The sequence below is a fragment of the Apium graveolens genome, chromosome 10 (genome assembly GCF_009905375.1).
Source record: "Apium graveolens cultivar Ventura chromosome 10, ASM990537v1, whole genome shotgun sequence".
NCBI lineage: Eukaryota > Viridiplantae > Streptophyta > Magnoliopsida > Apiales > Apiaceae > Apium > Apium graveolens.
The window spans coordinates 80,175,257-80,192,522 of NC_133656.1; the positions used below are offsets into that span (position 1 = coordinate 80,175,257).

Genomic DNA, 17,266 nt, shown 5'->3' on the forward strand with positions numbered 1-17,266 from the left:
TTTCTTTTGATATTAATGGGTTGAAAATTTTCAAATCCGAACTAAATGGTTTGGGTCAGTAAATTGTCGAAACCGACCCAAACCAACCCATGTGCAACCCTAAGCAGAACCGTGTTTGAGATTTTAGTGCCTTGTTCAAAATCTAAAAAAGTACCCTATTAAATTTTTTTAAACAAACATTTACATGAAATAATAAAAAAACTAAAATTTCAAAATAAAATATAATAATTAAAGTACAAAATGTAATTTTATGACATAATCAAAATTAACTAAAAAAAAGTTATACATATAAATTTTAATATGTTATGCTATATTTTAGAAATTAAATATTTATCTTAAAGATATAAGTTATAAATGTGATTTATGATATATTATTTTATAAAAAAGTAAGATATAATTTTGATAAACAAAAAAATAGTCAAATAAAAACTTATTTATACATAAACTTGTAATTTAGATATATTCAACCCATTATTTAATTTATTTTATATTAAATTAAATTATTTTATATAATATATACATTAAAAATAGATATATTTAAGATGAATAATATACCTGAAATTTGAATCATTATTTGAATGACATAATAATGTATATATTGTCACCAATAAAAAATAAGTGTATATAATTATATTAGTTAACTATAAAATTTTCATTAAAACTAGTAGTCTCGTCAGAGAGTTTTGAAGGTGATTTACAAGGCAATTTTTGTATTTAAGTTATTTTTATATTAGTATTTTGAGAATTAATGTGACTTATTCAAGACAATAATTTAAAATTATTTAAATATATAATATTTTTCAATAATTTTTTATTTACAAATTTTGAACATTAAAAAAATTATAATTTTTAACTAAACATTCTTTAGTATACATATATATACACCTGTATATGAAAAATATGCCCTGTCATATTTATTGAGATTTATTTAATTAAAAAAAATTAACTTATTATCCAAACACTACAACGGACTTAATAAGTGATAAATAGTTTATGAATTTTGGTTTTAGTTATAGTTATTTGAATAGTGGTCAAACGGGCCCTTATTTGGGTTAGCTTTTTGTTTTGGAGCTTAAATTGGATTAACATTGTAATTTTGAAAAATTTGCCCAACAAAGTTGTGAAGTCTAGTGATAATTGTCCAGCAATGGCTAAAGTTGTTAGGAGTCGGGGATGCATAATCAACCACATGCATAACTCACGGCCGGGCTGGTTATATGGCTTTGTTGAGCTCTTGGTTATATAGATTTGGCAGTCCCACCGGGACTTAATATTCGTTCGGGTTTCATATTTGTCCGTTATGTAGGCTTGAGATTTTCCATACTCTTCAAGTAAGGAGCTTTTAGCAGGCTGAGGACCGACCATCAGGTCTTCGTTATCATTTTAGCAAATTATAATATTAAACTGCTTTTAAGATATTATCTAATTTTTGTTTATACATTATTTAGATACCAAATTATTAGATACTGAGGAATGATAAATCAGTCCAACGCTTAGCTTTATGGAAATTTGAGGATGTTATGAAACCAAAAACTGTTATAGGAACAAATATAATCAACAAATTTGATTCTGAATGGAATCAAATCAACTAAGAAGAAGAGCTTGGGTAATATATAGATGTTCCATGAAAATTAAAATAAGGAAAATATAGATGAACAGATTGAGATCATTTTTGACTACAAAAAGAGTTTCCTTTCAATTTTAAAGAATATTTTCTCGGATGTTTTTTCATACTAGTTCCTTCATCTTTGACTGCAAACTGTTGTGCTTCAGCATCTAGGCAAGCCAGATATCAGTCAAAGATTTTCTGGCGCAAAAGGCTGCATTATTTCTTCCGTTGGAGTTTCATAACATCCGAAATATGTTTAAAATGTTGCAATCTATCCCTTGAGAGATTATGAACATTGACTGTTTCGATTTCTTAAAGTATTACGGGATATCATTTTAAATTCAATGTATCTCATGACTTGTATATAAATAGTCCGTCCTGGGCTCTTGGTCCTCCATCCAGTTTCTTGTTACAAGAGTGTAATAGAGGTTAGGTTCCAATAAACAATGGATGAAGTTGATATATACATAGCAAGAAACAGTTTAAGGGCAAATAGTTCTTCAATCTGGAGAAATAATGGTGCAGATATTTTCTCACGATCATCAACAAGAGATGATTATGATGATGAAGAAGCTCTCAAGTGGGCCGCTCTTCAAAAACTTGCTACTTATAATCGTTTAAAGAAAGGCCTTCTAGTTAAGTCAGATAGTGCTGGTGTAAATGGTATTGACGAAGTTGATATACAGAATCTTGGTGTTCAAGAAAAAAAGGAGTTATTAGAAAGACTAATGAGAGATTCTGAAGGAGGGAATGAGAAGTTCTTGCTCAAACTCAGAAAAAGACTCGATAGGTTTTCATTCACAATGCTAATTTTGTTTTGCGTTGCTCTTTTATTTCAATTATATGCTGATATATATTGTAAAGATTTTTAGGTTTTTGGTGCATTACATTGTTACAATTTTGCAGAGTTGGGATTGATTTACCCAAAATTGAAGTCAGATTTGAGCATTTGAAGGTTGATGCAAAAGTTTATGTAGGGAGCAGGGCTTTGCCTACTTTTTTGAACTCTGTATGGAATACTTTGGAGGTAAGGATGCAACTGTAACTGCATACAGTTTCATGTTTTTTTATTACCATTTTGTGGTTTATATGTTGATTTTGATTCCAACCATCCTTCGTAATGAAAAGGGCTTCCTGAATTGCCTTCACATACTACCAGATAGAAAGAAGAATTTGTCTATACTTAGAGATGTTAGTGGAATAATAAAGCCTGGCAGGTAAGTGGACATGTTGCAAAAGTTTATTTTGATTTCATATCTTATATTACTTATCTGTTCTTTATCTTATTTGAATTGATTGTTTAGTATGTAATTTCTAGTTGTATGTTTTGAACTTTTGAATTTATTGTTTGCAGAATGGCATTGCTATTGGGCCCGCCAAGTTCTGGCAAGACAACATTGCTGTTGGCTTTGGCTGGAAAGCTTGATCCTGATCTGAAAGTATGGAAACTGCAGCTTCTTTGGATAAGGAGTTCATCTTTTTTGTGATTATCTCTAGTTTCTAGCTTCTTTTGATGAGAATTTAATGTTTGTAATTCTGCAATGCCAGGTTTCCGGGACTGTTACTTACAATGGTCACGGAATGAACGAATTTGTACCCCACAGAACTGCTGCATATATCAGTCAAAATGATTGCCATCTTGGAGAAATGACTGTGAAAGAAACCTTGGCTTTCTCTGCTAGGTGCCAGGGAATCGGATTTCGCTATGGTGAGAAATTTGATTTGTTTTTTTTGAAGTACATTTTTTGATTATTCACCTGTCACTGTATTCAGTGAACATGGCATAAATTTTCTCTTACATATGTAGAGATGTTGTCTGAACTGTCAAGAAGGGAGAAAGAGGCAAATATTAAGCCAGATCCTGACCTTGATCTCTTTATGAAGGTAACATTTGTCTTTAAACCAATGTGCACTCTAAAGTGACTTCTGAGCTTGTAAATTTAAAAGATCATTCTGAAGGAACATTTTCATTTTTTCATCCTCTTTCCAAAAATTTTAAGGATTCTATACAAAAGAGTTCTATTTTACCAGATCAGTGCTTTCTCGTTGAATCTTTAACATATTACGTATATATCACATGATCCTCCTCCACTTCAATGCTATGATCAAATCAGGGTCTGCCATTGTCATTATTGATGTAATTGTTTATACATTTTAATTTTTTTAACAAAAATCCTCTGGTGTCTCCGCTTGATTCAGGCTGCTGCAATTGAAGGACAAGAGGCCAGTGTGGTCGCAGATTATGTTCTAAAGGTATATATTGATGAGGATATCTCTATCTTTTATAGGGAATTTTAATTTGGATCTACATAATTTATAGTTTACACTATGTGTCTTCTTCCTTTTCTTTCGTAGCTTTTGGGACTAGAAATATGTGCAGATACTGTGGTTGGAAATGATATGATGAGAGGTGTTTCCGGAGGGCAAAAGAAGCGTGTTACTACAGGTACTAGAAATTATTCAGGAAAACCTCAACTTTGTAGTTACAGGTGATTTTATTACATTGTTTATAACTCATTGGTTATAACTTATGAGAGAATAATTACAGGTGAGATGTTGGTTGGACCATCAAACGCGCTTTTTATGGATGAGATATCGACTGGTTTGGATAGTTCGACAACTTTTCAGATTGTAAATTCACTGCGTCACACTGTCCACATTCTTCAAGGAACTGCTCTCATCTCACTTTTGCAGCCAGCCCCTGAAACTTATGATCTGTTTGATGATATTATCCTCCTATCTGACGGCTATGTAGTTTACCAAGGTCCTCGTGAACATGTGCTTCAATTTTTTGAATCGATGGGTTTTAAATGTCCAGACAGGAAAGGAGTTGCAGATTTCTTGCAAGAAGTAAGTTCAACTTAATACAGTATCATTCAACTACTTGACATTATCGATTGGTTTGAAGACATGTATATATGAGACTTATACAACACAATTTCTTATGGCATTGTAGGTAACATCAAAACAAGATCAGGAACAATATTGGCTACGCAGAGATGAGCCTTACAGATTTATTACAGCCGAAAAATTTTCCAGAGCTTACCAAACATTCCATGTGGGCCGAAGAATGAGACATGATCTTAGAACTCCATTTGACAAGAGCAAAAGCCACCCAGCTGCTTTGACAACTAATAAGTTTGGTGTTAAAAAGATGGAACTCTTAAGGGCATGCACCTCTAGAGAAATCTTGCTTATGAAACGAAATGCATTTGTCTACGTCTTCAAATCGACCCAAGTATGTAGTATTATATCATGTGCCGGATATTCACAACAGTTTTTTTTACTCGAAAATAACAACTGTTTTTTCTTACTGGCTAGTTTGTCATAATGGCGTTGATTACGTTATCACTCTTCCCGAGGCCAATTATGCACAGAGAATCAGTAACTGATGGAAGCATGTACATGGGTGCTTTGTTTTATGGAGTTATGTCGATTATGTTAAACGGAATAGCTGAGATGCCTATGACAATTGCAAGGCTTCCTGTCTTTTACAAACAAAGGGACCTTAAATTTCATCCTCCATGGTCATATGCGCTACCTACATGGGTCATCAAGATCCCTATTTCACTAATTGAAGCATTTGTGTGGGTAGTTTTGACATATTACGTTATTGGGTTAGATCCAAATGTTGGAAGGTAAAAGTTTATAAATTTTGTCAATTTTCATTCTTCGTGTGTATGCATCATACTTATGTTTCTAGGCTCTTTAGTGATAAATTGTTCTATTACAGGTTCTTTAAACAGTACCTGCTTCTAGTACTGATCAACCAGATGGGTTCTGCATTGTTTCGGTGCATTGCAGCATTAAGTAGGAATTTGGTTGTTGCAGGCAAGTTTGGTTCCTTTTCACTACTTATTCTTTTCGCGCTTGGGGGCTTTGTCTTATCACGAGGTAAAGACTGCAACTCGAACATTTTAAAGCTCTGTGACTTTATGGTAGACAGTTTTACTAACCTGAACTCCCTTCTTCTGGGGGACGGGGCTTGTGTGTAATAGTTAATGTGAAGGTTTGGTGGATATGGGGTTACTGGATTTCACCGATGATGTATGGGATGAATGCGATTGCAGTGAATGAATTCCTCGGGCACCAGTGGAGTCATGTCAGTTCTAAGTTTATAAACGCTTGTGCTCCAGTTCGCATATTGATCAATTAAGCTAGAAACTTATGAATAGAATATTTTTGTAACAGGTTCTTCCTAACACAACAGAGCCACTAGGAGTCATAATTTTGAAATCACGAGGGTTCTTCCCGGATGCATCTTGGTATTGGATAGGAGTTGGGGCATTGCTTGGATTTGTATTACTTTTCAATCTCTGCTTCACATTGGCTGTCACATTTCTTAACCGTGAGTACTATATACTTCTTAAAATCAATATCCTGTTCCTTGGAGAGGTCGGGTAATAATATTCTTAAATTGTTGCAGCTATTGGGAAGCCACAGGCTGTTATGCCAGAAGAAAGCAATAATAGATTTTCCAAAGGTTAAATCATCACTCTATGTTTCTTTTTTATTCTAATTTCCCATCTAAAGCGTTCTTTATATCCTAATAAACGTTGTCGCCCTGCAGATAGAGGTGATCATATCAGAAGAAACTTACCTTCTTGTGGGGAGGCCAATCATAACAGAAGAAAAGGAATGGTTTTACCTTTTGAACCACACTCAATAACATTTGATGAAATTAAGTACTCTGTTGACATGCCTCAGGTAGATTAAACATATAGTGTTATATTGTTTTTGCACAAATATATGATCTTTAATTTCCCTCCATTACAATATGCAGCAATTGAAAGAACAAGGTATAACTGAGGAAAAGTTGATGCTTCTGAAAGGTGTGAGTGGGGCTTTCAGGCCAGGTGTGCTCACTGCTTTAATGGGGGTCAGTGGTGCTGGAAAAACAACTTTGATGGATGTATTGGCGGGTAGAAAAACTGGTGGATATATTGACGGCCATATTACAATCTCCGGGTATCCAAAAAACCAAGAAACTTTTGCTCGGATATCTGGATATTGTGAACAGAATGACATTCATTCACCTCATGTTACTGTCTACGAGTCATTGCTCTACTCAGCATGGCTGCGACTGCCTTCAGATATCGATTCTGGGAGTAAAAAGGTTGGATGTTAGGCTTTATTAATTTTTAGGCACATTTCTTAGAGTTTACAGAATAAATTAACCAGCTCAAATAAAATCTAACTCTGTAGAAAATTTGCAGATGTTTGTTGACGAGGTCATGGAGCTGGTCGAACTAAAATCATTAAGGGATGCACTTGTTGGTTTGCCGGGAGTAAGTGGTCTCTCAACCGAGCAGAGGAAGAGACTAACTATTGCAGTCGAGCTGGTGGCGAACCCATCTATAATATTCATGGATGAGCCAACTTCAGGACTGGATGCAAGAGCCGCCGCTATTGTAATGAGAACAGTGAGAAATACAGTAGACACGGGAAGAACAGTTGTTTGCACCATCCATCAACCAAGCATAGACATTTTTGAAGCGTTTGATGAGGTCAGAATTGCGGATACTAAATATTCATTCTTGTTTACTCAATTATATAAATATTAAATATCGAAATTTGGTTTCTTTAGTTATTACTGATGAAACAAGGAGGGTTGGAGCTGTATGTTGGACCGGTGGGTCGGTATTCCTGCGAGCTAATAAAATACTTTGAGGTAAGCATTAACTAAAGCTTTGTAATTATATGTCTTAAAGATTTAAGTAATTTCTGAACATCGTTGTTCTTCACAAAAAAGAAAATAGAAGGGATACGTAAAATCACCGAGGGATGCAATCCAGCCACTTGGGCATTGGAAGTAACAAGTTCTAAGCAAGAAATGATTCTTGGCATCGATTTTACTGAAGTCTATAAGAATTCAGATTTATACAGGTTAGTTGAATCTATGTGAACTATTTTAATTTTGTTACAATGTCTAGTTTTACTAATTTTTGTCCATGTGACAGTTTCTATATCTTATAGTCTTACAGATAAGTTTAAATTATAATTAACAAAATTATGCAGAAGAAACAAAGCTCTTATAAGAGAATTGAGTACCCCTCGTCCGGGCTCAAGAGATCTATCCTTCCGTACTCAGTACGCTCAATCATTCCTCAGCCAATTTATGACATGTCTATGGAAACAGAGAGCATCATACTGGCGAGATCCTCCCTACACTGCAGCCCGGTTTTTCTTTACAACTTTTATCGCTTTGTTGTATGGGAGTATCTTCTGGGATCTTGGCAGTAAGAGGTAACATATTTCAATGTCCAAAAATGTTGAATCTCCTGGTCTATTTACTTACAATATCATATTATGCAGGGGAAGTCAACAGGATCTTTTTAATTCAATTGGATCCATGTATAGTTCAGTTCTCTTTATTGGGGCCCAAAATGCCTCATCTGTGCAGCCGGTAGTGACCGTCGAAAGAACAGTGTTTTACAGAGAAAGAGCTGCTGGAATGTACTCGAGCTGGTCATATGCATTAGCTCAGGTAAACAATATTGGATTGTTCCACACATAATTTCATTTTGAAGAAAGAGTAGTTTTTCGAATTATATGAATTATTAATTAATGAAGCATATAAAACTAATTTGAATTTTCTGGTTTCATTCTACAATGTTTAGGTGCTTGTAGAAATACCATATATTTTCTTCCAAAGTGTGGTGTATGGTGCTATAGTGTACTCGATGATTGGATTTGAATGGAACGCGGAAAAATTCTTCTGGTACTTGTACTTTATGTTTACCACATTGTTGTACTACACCTTCTATGGCATGATGACTGTGGGTGTGACTCCCAACCCAAGCGTCGCTTCCATTATAGCTAGTTCATTTTACGGAATATGGAATTTGTTTTCAGGATTTATCGTCCCTAAACCTGTAAGCTCTCTAATTCTCATCTTTCTCTAGTTCATAAGAAAATGAATTACACATTTGCAGCTCACAATTATAGCACTACTGAAATTGTCATGTAAATTTCTTTTGTTTGGTAAAAAAGAGAATGCCAGTATGGTGGAGATGGTATTACTATGTTTCCCCTGTTTCATGGACATTGTATGGACTCACGGCTTCTCAGTTCGGAGACTTGAAGGATGTTATGAAAGATGAACATGTTAGCGTCCAGGAATTCTTGCAGACGTACTTTGGATTTCGTCATGACTATGTTGGATTTTGTGCGGCTGCTGTTCTTGGTTTTGTACTGCTGTTTGCCTTTGTTTTCGCCTTCTCCATTAGAGTGCTGAAATTTCAAAACCGATAGTTGTTGTAGAATGTTATAAATGTAACTCGTGATCAAGTAAAGGAATGTACTGCCCGTGGTGAAATATAATCTTTCATGTTTTTTGACCAAGAAGTTTATATGATCTATTTGCTTGAATATGATAAAATTATTTTCAATACAACTCGCGACGTTATTGTTCACTCACTGCATATAAATTATTACAAAATATCGAAACCAAAGTATACTATTTCTTCTGTATTGTGTGGGAAGAAGACATTGATCATCTTCTGCTTAAATGTGCAACTCATTTTCATGATATGCCAAACATAAGCAAGTAGGCTTTTATTGAAACACCAAGTTAGCTTGATACTACAATAATCTAAACTCTAACTAAAATTAACATCTAGGCCAGAGATGATTATTCGTCTACACCCTTTTTCCTTCTCTTAGAGGGTTCATAATGTTCCGATAATGTTGATGATGAGGAGGATGATGAGGTTGAAGATTCTGGTGAATGTCGCTTAGCATCATTACGAGTTGGCTCTAGTACATAGGATCCAATCATGTTTGGAAAATTAACCTTAGCACGAGAGCCGCGTAAACTAAAAGCAGCCTTGTCATAAGCCAATGCAGCATCCTCAGGCGTGTCGTAAGTTCCCAACCATATTCTCGAGCCTTTCTTAGCTGGATTTCTTATTTCTGCCGCAAACTTCCCCCAAGGCCGACGCCTCACACCTGTATACCTCTTCCAGTCTTGTGTAGACCGACCTTCAGGCATCACTGCAATTCTAACCTCCTCACCCTGAGGACATTCCACCAAATCGAAGATTTCATCAACATTGCAAGACGGCACATCATTAAGGATACTATACTCATCAAGAAAGAGATCATCAAAGCAAACATCATCCCACCCGTAAATCGGAACATTGCATGAACTTGAATCAACAAAAGACTCATCAAAATCATTTGTATCATCAAGAAGATGTTGTCGAATTGATTCAAGAACCTCATAATCTGAATGTGATATAGATGGGGAGTACATTTTAGGATTAGTGTGACTAACACTTTATTAACTGCACTCTGTATTTGATGTTTATTTATAGTGCCGATAAAAGCAGCATGTGACAAGCCGAATACTTATCACTCTCAGTCTCAGACTCTCAAGTGAGCTGTGCACACTTGTTTATTTAGATCCCACGTTTGATAATTAAATAATATATATCTGGAATTCTTTTTCAACTTTCGCGAGCTATGGGGATTACAAAAAAAATTAAAATAATAAGGTTTTATCCCATGTGCATATATATATATATTCATTAGTATATATTATAACTGTACATGCCCTTTCGGAAAGCTCTCTTTTAGACTTTTACCAAACCATTTGGATTTTGGACTTGTACCAATGAGTTGCACAGTCATTGGACCCGTTCACGGTAAACAACACAAAAATTTTCTCCCCAAGTCTGTGTTGGCATGTGTCGGTCAATTTGTGTTAAGTTAAATGCAAAACTCATGGAATTTTTACTTGTATTGTCGTAATTGGTCTAATTAGTAGTAAAATAATATTAGATATTTTCATAATTTAAGTAAAGAATTTTATAAAAGAACTAATTTAACATGACATTATACTCCTTCCATCATAAATAATTGTCACATTTACACAAAAAATAGTGCCTAAATAACTGTTACATTTTTCATTTCAATATATTTTTAAAGTTTTTTTATCTATACCCTTATATATCTACTTTTAATGATTCACTTTATATTTAATGTAATACACATAACTTACCCTTAAGTATAATAATTAGGCAAAAATATAAAAGTTAAATATAGAATTAAATGTTTCTTAATATATGTACTTTTTTGTAAATGTGATAAATAAAAAAGAAGGGAAAAAATATATATTAATGAAATATTAAACTTGCTAGGATTTTGTATTCTATAATAAATATTAATAATGATTTATCATTTGTAAAATCGCGTCCATTTATATGGTTAACTTGTATCTGTCAAGCTCTGGCTCAAGAGACATATCTACGAGACTCACGCAATAGCCTGCAAAGCACGTGAGCCATAATCATAAATTCTTCTCCCATGAGATTCGAACCCGTGACCAAGAGATCCCCTCTTTAACCAACTGAGCCAACCCTTGCGGACGTCTTTTTTCATAATTTGTTATACACATTTTGAGATTTTTTTTGAGAAATTATTAAAATATTATTTTTTCTATGTTTTTTTGTAATTTTATGATCTTTTTTAAAAAATTGTTAAAATACGGTTTACAACCAAAAGCAACCAAATATGCAACCTAAATGAAAAAGTACTGATTTTTTATGTTGCAATTGAGATTGCATCAGGTTGCATTTGAGATTATAGTCTCAAAATCATATTTTTACAAAAAAAATGTAAAATCGTATTTTTGCAAATTAAAATTTTAATTTGCAAATTAAAATTGGAACTTAGTCTAGGGCAATCACTATACATAGTAATCACCAAACCTAATAGATGGACAAGCCTAAAGGGCCTAAAGGCTCTTAGGTTTAGGGCTTAAAGGCCCTAAGCCCTGCAACCTAAACCCTAAATAGATAGAATGTTTATCAACTAATTTCTTATTATTAGAAAGAGCTAAATATTTTTAAAACCTATTTAAGGAATTGGTGAACCTTACAAAAATTAAAAATTATTAAATTAAGTTCCAATTTAAATTTTAGATAGTAATTTCTAGATCTTGAATTATTAAATTTTGTAAACAGACAAAACAAAATATTCAAAAGAATATTGAAAAGAAAATGGAATTTGAAGAAATTGAAATACAAGAAAGTCAAGATCAATTTCAAGAGTATGAACTAAACAAGAAACCAAAAATGAATAAGTGGAAGAAGAGGACAACGAAAAAGATAAAAAATTACTATATTACACATGTTATTCACTAAACTCGTAGTTTGTGTGTGAAAGGTAAAAACGTATAGTAGAAGATTAATGGTGTATGATGGGAAGAGAGATGGGACACCAGGAGAAAGGTGTGGTACATGAGAAATGCGATAAATCACTAATTAGGCTTACGAGAATCACTAAAACGAAGAAAGTTATGAAATTATAGTAATTCCGGTTTAGTGATTCTTTTAAGTATAAATAGTGATTTATCATCGTAATATAGTAAATATGGTATGCAAACTGATTGTTGGGAGATGGAAAAAAATATAGTGAAGACGGATTTTAAAAAAAGTTTATCGATTAATGAAAAACATAAATTAAAAACAGATAGAAAATTATTTACATTTATATGTACGAGAGGGGTGACAGTTGGAATTGAAGGGAGGAAAGAGGAGGGGTTGGATAAAATTTGTGTGGTGGAGATTCAATTCAAGCTATAAAATTAGTGGTTGTCATTGGTTTCTAGTTTTTAGAATAAGGTTGGTTTCTATTTGACCATATATATATATATAATTATGGGCTACTCAAATAGAAACCAATTAAAAATAAAAAACTAGTAACCTACAACCAAACCCAAGAAAAAACAAAGGGCTTGTCTTCGCTTCGGGCTTGTTCTCGCTGAGGACAAGGCAAATGGCTTGTCCTCGCTCAGGATGATGCAACGTGCTTGTCCTCGCTCATGAAAAAGAAAAAGGGCTTGTCCTCACTTAGGACGACGCAACAAGTTTGTCCTTGCTCAAGATGAAGCAACGAGCTTGTCCTCGCTCAAGATAAAGAAATGGGCTTTTCCTTGCTCAGGACAAGGCAACTGTCTTGTCCTCACCTAGGACAAGGCAAACAAGAACAACCTCAGGACAAGTCAAATATGGAGAGAGAAATGGAGATTATTGTCACTAATATATTTATTGTAGGTACTCTTTGAAGAATTATCTCCTTGAGTTGGTCAAGGAGGGGGATATCCGTGAAAATCTTGAAGGTCTCCAGGAGTATGCCTGATGATTGAAGGCCTTCTCCTATATTCAACGGGTGTCCTGGATGGGGATGCGGGGTAAATATTGGTGTGTGCTTTGGGAGCTCTGTTCTTAAATTCAACGGGTGTCCTCGTTGGAGAACTTTGGATTCATCCTGCACTTTGCACCCAAGAGCTTGGGATCACCTGTCCTGCTATCTGGTGGCTTATCCTCATTCGGGGGACCGGGATGTGTCCGAAATTTAGGGTGAATCGTGGTTATACCTCCGTTCATAAATTAAGGGAGATAGCTGTAGCTGACTGTTATCCTTCGCAGGCAGATGCACTATCCATGAAGTACTACGATTACAAACGAGCCTTGGGCCTTCGCAGTTGGGCCTCATAGTTGGACATTGCTAACGCTAACGGAAGATGGATTCTGAAAGGACTTGTATCGGACCTAGAAATAAGAAGTCTAAGCCCATTAGGTTTCTTTTTTTCCAAGAACTACGTCAGGCTTGTGTTAGGGCGAAAACACGCGCTAATAACACACGCAAGTATACGCGTTCGAAAGTAATATAGAATACTTTCTAGTTCGTTCCCACAGAGACTCAGACTAATTATGTTCAATTAAACTCACTCACTAGTGTATGATTACTTCTCAATGTTAAGACAATAAACTTAGATTTAATTAACTAATTATTAACTACAATTAACTACGAGAATTAAACACTTAATTAACACCTGAATTAATAATATTAAAATACTCATGAGATCACAACTTCATTACTACTTCCTTCAATAGCTATTGTTATTACCCTTAGCATGCAACAGTGATGATATTAATCGAATAACACGAAACTGATAAAAGCCAACTTTCATTGTACTAATACCATTCTACCAAGCATCCACAATTAAGATAGAAGTTGAATAGGCATCAATTATGTTGAGTCCCTATATGTCTACAGAAATTGACAACATAACGATTTAAGCACAAGTTATTCTTTTTGATTATACAGGGCGAATAAAACGGTTAGAGTTACCCACTAATCATGCATACTCTTACATGAACCTATGTTAGCATGGCAAGTTCTAAATCTCAAGATCCACCGTCGATTCACAAGAGATTAACACCCTATCTTATATGTTCGCGATGCACATAAGACGAATACGCACAACCAATACTAGATATCATACAATCATCATACACTAAGGTATTAAACAACTAACTAAAGAATTCCATAGTAATTCCGTTACGACCCCATGATCACGATTAGCCCATGATAGCACTCATCGTCATCATGGGTTCATATGAAAACATGATAATAACACACGAGAATAATAACTAAAACTACTTATATTAAACCAGAGTACATCACAAGAGTAAATAGGTTCAAAGTAAAGAAAACTAGCATCCCGAAATAAAGAATCACAAGAAAATATGCTTCCTCTTCATTGCGGTGTGCTAAAACGGTCTTCTTCCTTATCTCCTAGCTCTTCGATTAATACTACGATCCAACCTTTGTGAAACGTCTCTGAAATCTACTTATACAGGAGTCCCATAAAGCCCAGCTAACTCAGAAGTTGGAAGTCAAACAACAATAGGAGTCTAAAATATTAATTCTGAAAATCCGACCCTGCGCGGCCGCTCAGCATTCCTGAGTGGGCGCTCAGCTTCCTGAGCGGTTGCTCAGCAGAGCTGAGCGGACGCTCAGCCCCCTACTGGAAACTAATCTGTTTTTCTCCCGTTTATTCGCTGCAATCTGCTCCTATCTTCCCACTTGCAATGCTAAACACATGCCAAGGCTTATTATTGATGAAATCTCTTCCGAAATGTAATTAATACCCTGAAATGCACAAACACTAGAAAAACACATCAAATACACAAAATACTTGATTTCAAGACATCAATTCAAGCTATTATAAGACGTTCTAAGTGGTATAAAATGCCACTTATCACACCCCCAAACTTAAATCGATGCTTGTCCTCAAGCATCACAGACTCAAAAATAAAATGAAAACATGCTTGAATGCAATCTATATGCAATGCAGCGATCCCCCTTACTACGACCAAACCAACCAACTTACGACATCTCAACAAATGCAATTAGGCGAATAAAGATCAATCAAATCATGCAAACTAACATACAGCCAGAAACGTGGTGTGTGCAGATGCTTAACAGATATGCTTTGAAACTAGATCAATTATCATTACTCAACTATCCTCAAGGCAATCGCATGATTATACGAAGAATAAAAATTCTAGGCACAAAGTGACTTATAACACTTCAAGATTCTGGAGCTTATTACGGAATCATGCTTTTTATTTATAATAACAAATGCTTTTTTGACCGTGCAATGAGTGAGGTCCATAAAAGACTTATGCAATGGCATCCATGTAGCGAGCGTTAGGTTAGCGTATCCCAGACTATAAAAGCCTTAGGTCACTAGGCACAAAGTCCCCTAAGAACTTAATAACTCGAATACCAAAGAGCCCACTTGTGATCAATTATGCATTAACTCTTTATTTTTTTTTCTTTTCTTTTCTTCTTTTCTATTTTTTTTTCTCTTTTTTTTCAAACTTTCTGAGCAAGTGTGTTTCGCTCCATCTTGCTCAACCCTAGACTACTCGCATAAAAATACAAGCCGGCTACTAGCCATTTGATGCCTAGCCACAATTAGCAATGAATTCCATTTTTCACTCCATTTTTTTCTTTTCATGCCTTTTATCACTAAGAACCTATTATAATATTCTAAGCATAATCAATAGATTAACCTCGAAAACCATCAAACCATAACAACAATCTAGTCCTTAAGCATTCTCTAAGACTTAGTGAAATTACAAGTATTTCTAGCATGCATATCAACTTACACGACTCAACATCACTTCATCGCTATCACTACACTCGCATCAACATCACAAATTAATTGGTAAATCAGCGCAAAAGAGATCATGGTATATGCATGAGCTAAATGACATGATAAATAAAGCTATAAATAAAAAAAAACTATATGACAAAAAATATGCAACTATATGAACTATATGAACTAAACTATCATGAATATGCAACTATATGACACACACAAAATATTCCTTAACTACCACCCCCAAACTTAAAATCTTCACTGTCCCTAGTGAAGGTAGTTGAAAGGAACACAGGGTATACCTACTCGGAGAAATCATCATCATCATCACCCTCAGAGGGTGATGTATCAGGAGGCGAATATGTAGAGTCCTCACCAAAAACTGGCCACTGGATGTCAGCTCCACGGCCTCGAAAAGCAGTCCCAAGTGCAAGGGTGAGCTCCTTAGCAAACCTGCTCTGTGTCTCGTACATAGCATCCATCCTCCTCGACAGGCTCCTATACTGGGCATCTGCCATCCCAGCACCCTCCTGAGCTCTAGAAGAACCAGCCTCATCTCGCCTTGGCCTCGCCATGGTAGCACCTCGTGCTGGACGCCCTCCTGGAAGATGATAACCCAGCACATGCTCCTCGGGGTCACCACCGGTCCACTCCTGCATCGCATGCAGAGTCCCGGTGTCAATAGGAGCGGCCGACAACTGCAACTGCTCATGAGACGGCCACTGAACTCCCACTGCTCGGCAAAGCTTTGTAACCGTGGATGCATAAGGGATGTTCATGTGCTTAGCTCCCCTCAAAAACTTCAGAATTCCTTGGTAGATGAACTCACCAAGGTCCACATAGTACTCCTCATTCAAAATTCCCCATAACAACTGTGCTCTCTCAACTGTGACCTCATGTGCATGTGAAGTAGGCAGAATATTAACACAAATAAAAGCATTCCATGCATGGGCATACCTGTTCATCGCAATCGTCGGAAAATGGCGATACTCGTTAGTCCCAGTCTTGAAGGTCCAAACTGTGCCCGGCCTACAGAGAGTAGCACAAATCAAGTCCAAGTCAAAATCCTCAGCAGTCTTCTCATTCCAATTCTCCTCCGTGGGCTTCCTCTGTCGCTGCCCAATTACACGGCGAATCGCCGCAGGGTGATAATCCACCGTCATCCCCCGAACCACAGAATATCCATTCTTCTCAGCCTTCGCGTTCGCATAGAACTCGCGAATCACGCTCATCGGAACTGCTTCAGGAGACTCACAGAAAGCAATCCAACCCTTCTCAGCAATCATAGGCAACAACTCACCATCCCTCCTCGATGGTAAGAACCCCCTCTCCTTCAAAACTCGATGGTAAGAACCCCCTCTCCTTCAAAATCGGCTTACCCAAAAGCCAAGTATACTCCTCCTCAGCAGCCCTATCATTCAAACGAGGCCTCGCAGCAGTACCCCTCGAAGAATCAGCAGTAGGGATAGTGTTGCTGCTATCGATAGTCCTGAATCTCTTGGGTGCCATCGAAACTGAGTAAAAGTGTTTAAGATTTGTATTTTTGGATTTTGGAGAGAGTTTAAGGTTTGAAAGTGTATGGGGAGTATATGGAATAGGTGTATGTATATATAGGGTAGGGATTAGGGTAAAATTTGATTAGGAGTGGGTTTGAGGGTTAAAAACATGGGATAATGGGGAAATAGGTCGTGGGT

The 17,266-nt window shown here is 35.8% G+C and overlaps 2 protein-coding genes across 2 annotated transcripts; one reads left to right on the top strand and one right to left on the bottom strand.

Annotated features, from left to right (window-relative positions):
• Window positions 1–1,957: 1,957 nt before the first annotated feature.
• On the top strand, window positions 1,958–8,949 carry LOC141693510 (pleiotropic drug resistance protein 1-like). Its single transcript, XM_074498640.1, has 24 exons — window positions 1,958–2,399; window positions 2,516–2,636; window positions 2,738–2,826; window positions 2,964–3,048; window positions 3,158–3,317; window positions 3,417–3,493; window positions 3,809–3,862; window positions 3,965–4,055; window positions 4,158–4,459; window positions 4,566–4,847; window positions 4,931–5,247; window positions 5,343–5,503; window positions 5,608–5,711; window positions 5,801–5,957; window positions 6,036–6,092; window positions 6,180–6,316; window positions 6,393–6,725; window positions 6,826–7,116; window positions 7,197–7,280; window positions 7,362–7,495; window positions 7,628–7,855; window positions 7,925–8,096; window positions 8,230–8,484; window positions 8,603–8,949. The coding sequence occupies exons 1-24, from the start codon at window positions 2,056–2,058 to the stop codon at window positions 8,861–8,863; spliced, it is 4,296 nt and encodes a 1,431-aa protein (XP_074354741.1). The 5' UTR covers window positions 1,958–2,055; the 3' UTR covers window positions 8,864–8,949.
• An 83-nt stretch (window positions 8,950–9,032) lies between these two features.
• On the bottom strand, window positions 9,033–9,951 carry LOC141693187 (ethylene-responsive transcription factor 2-like). The gene has a single exon (XM_074498205.1). The coding sequence runs from the start codon at window positions 9,864–9,866 to the stop codon at window positions 9,243–9,245; it is 624 nt and encodes a 207-aa protein (XP_074354306.1). The 5' UTR covers window positions 9,867–9,951; the 3' UTR covers window positions 9,033–9,242.
• Between the last annotated feature and the right edge of the window lie 7,315 nt (window positions 9,952–17,266).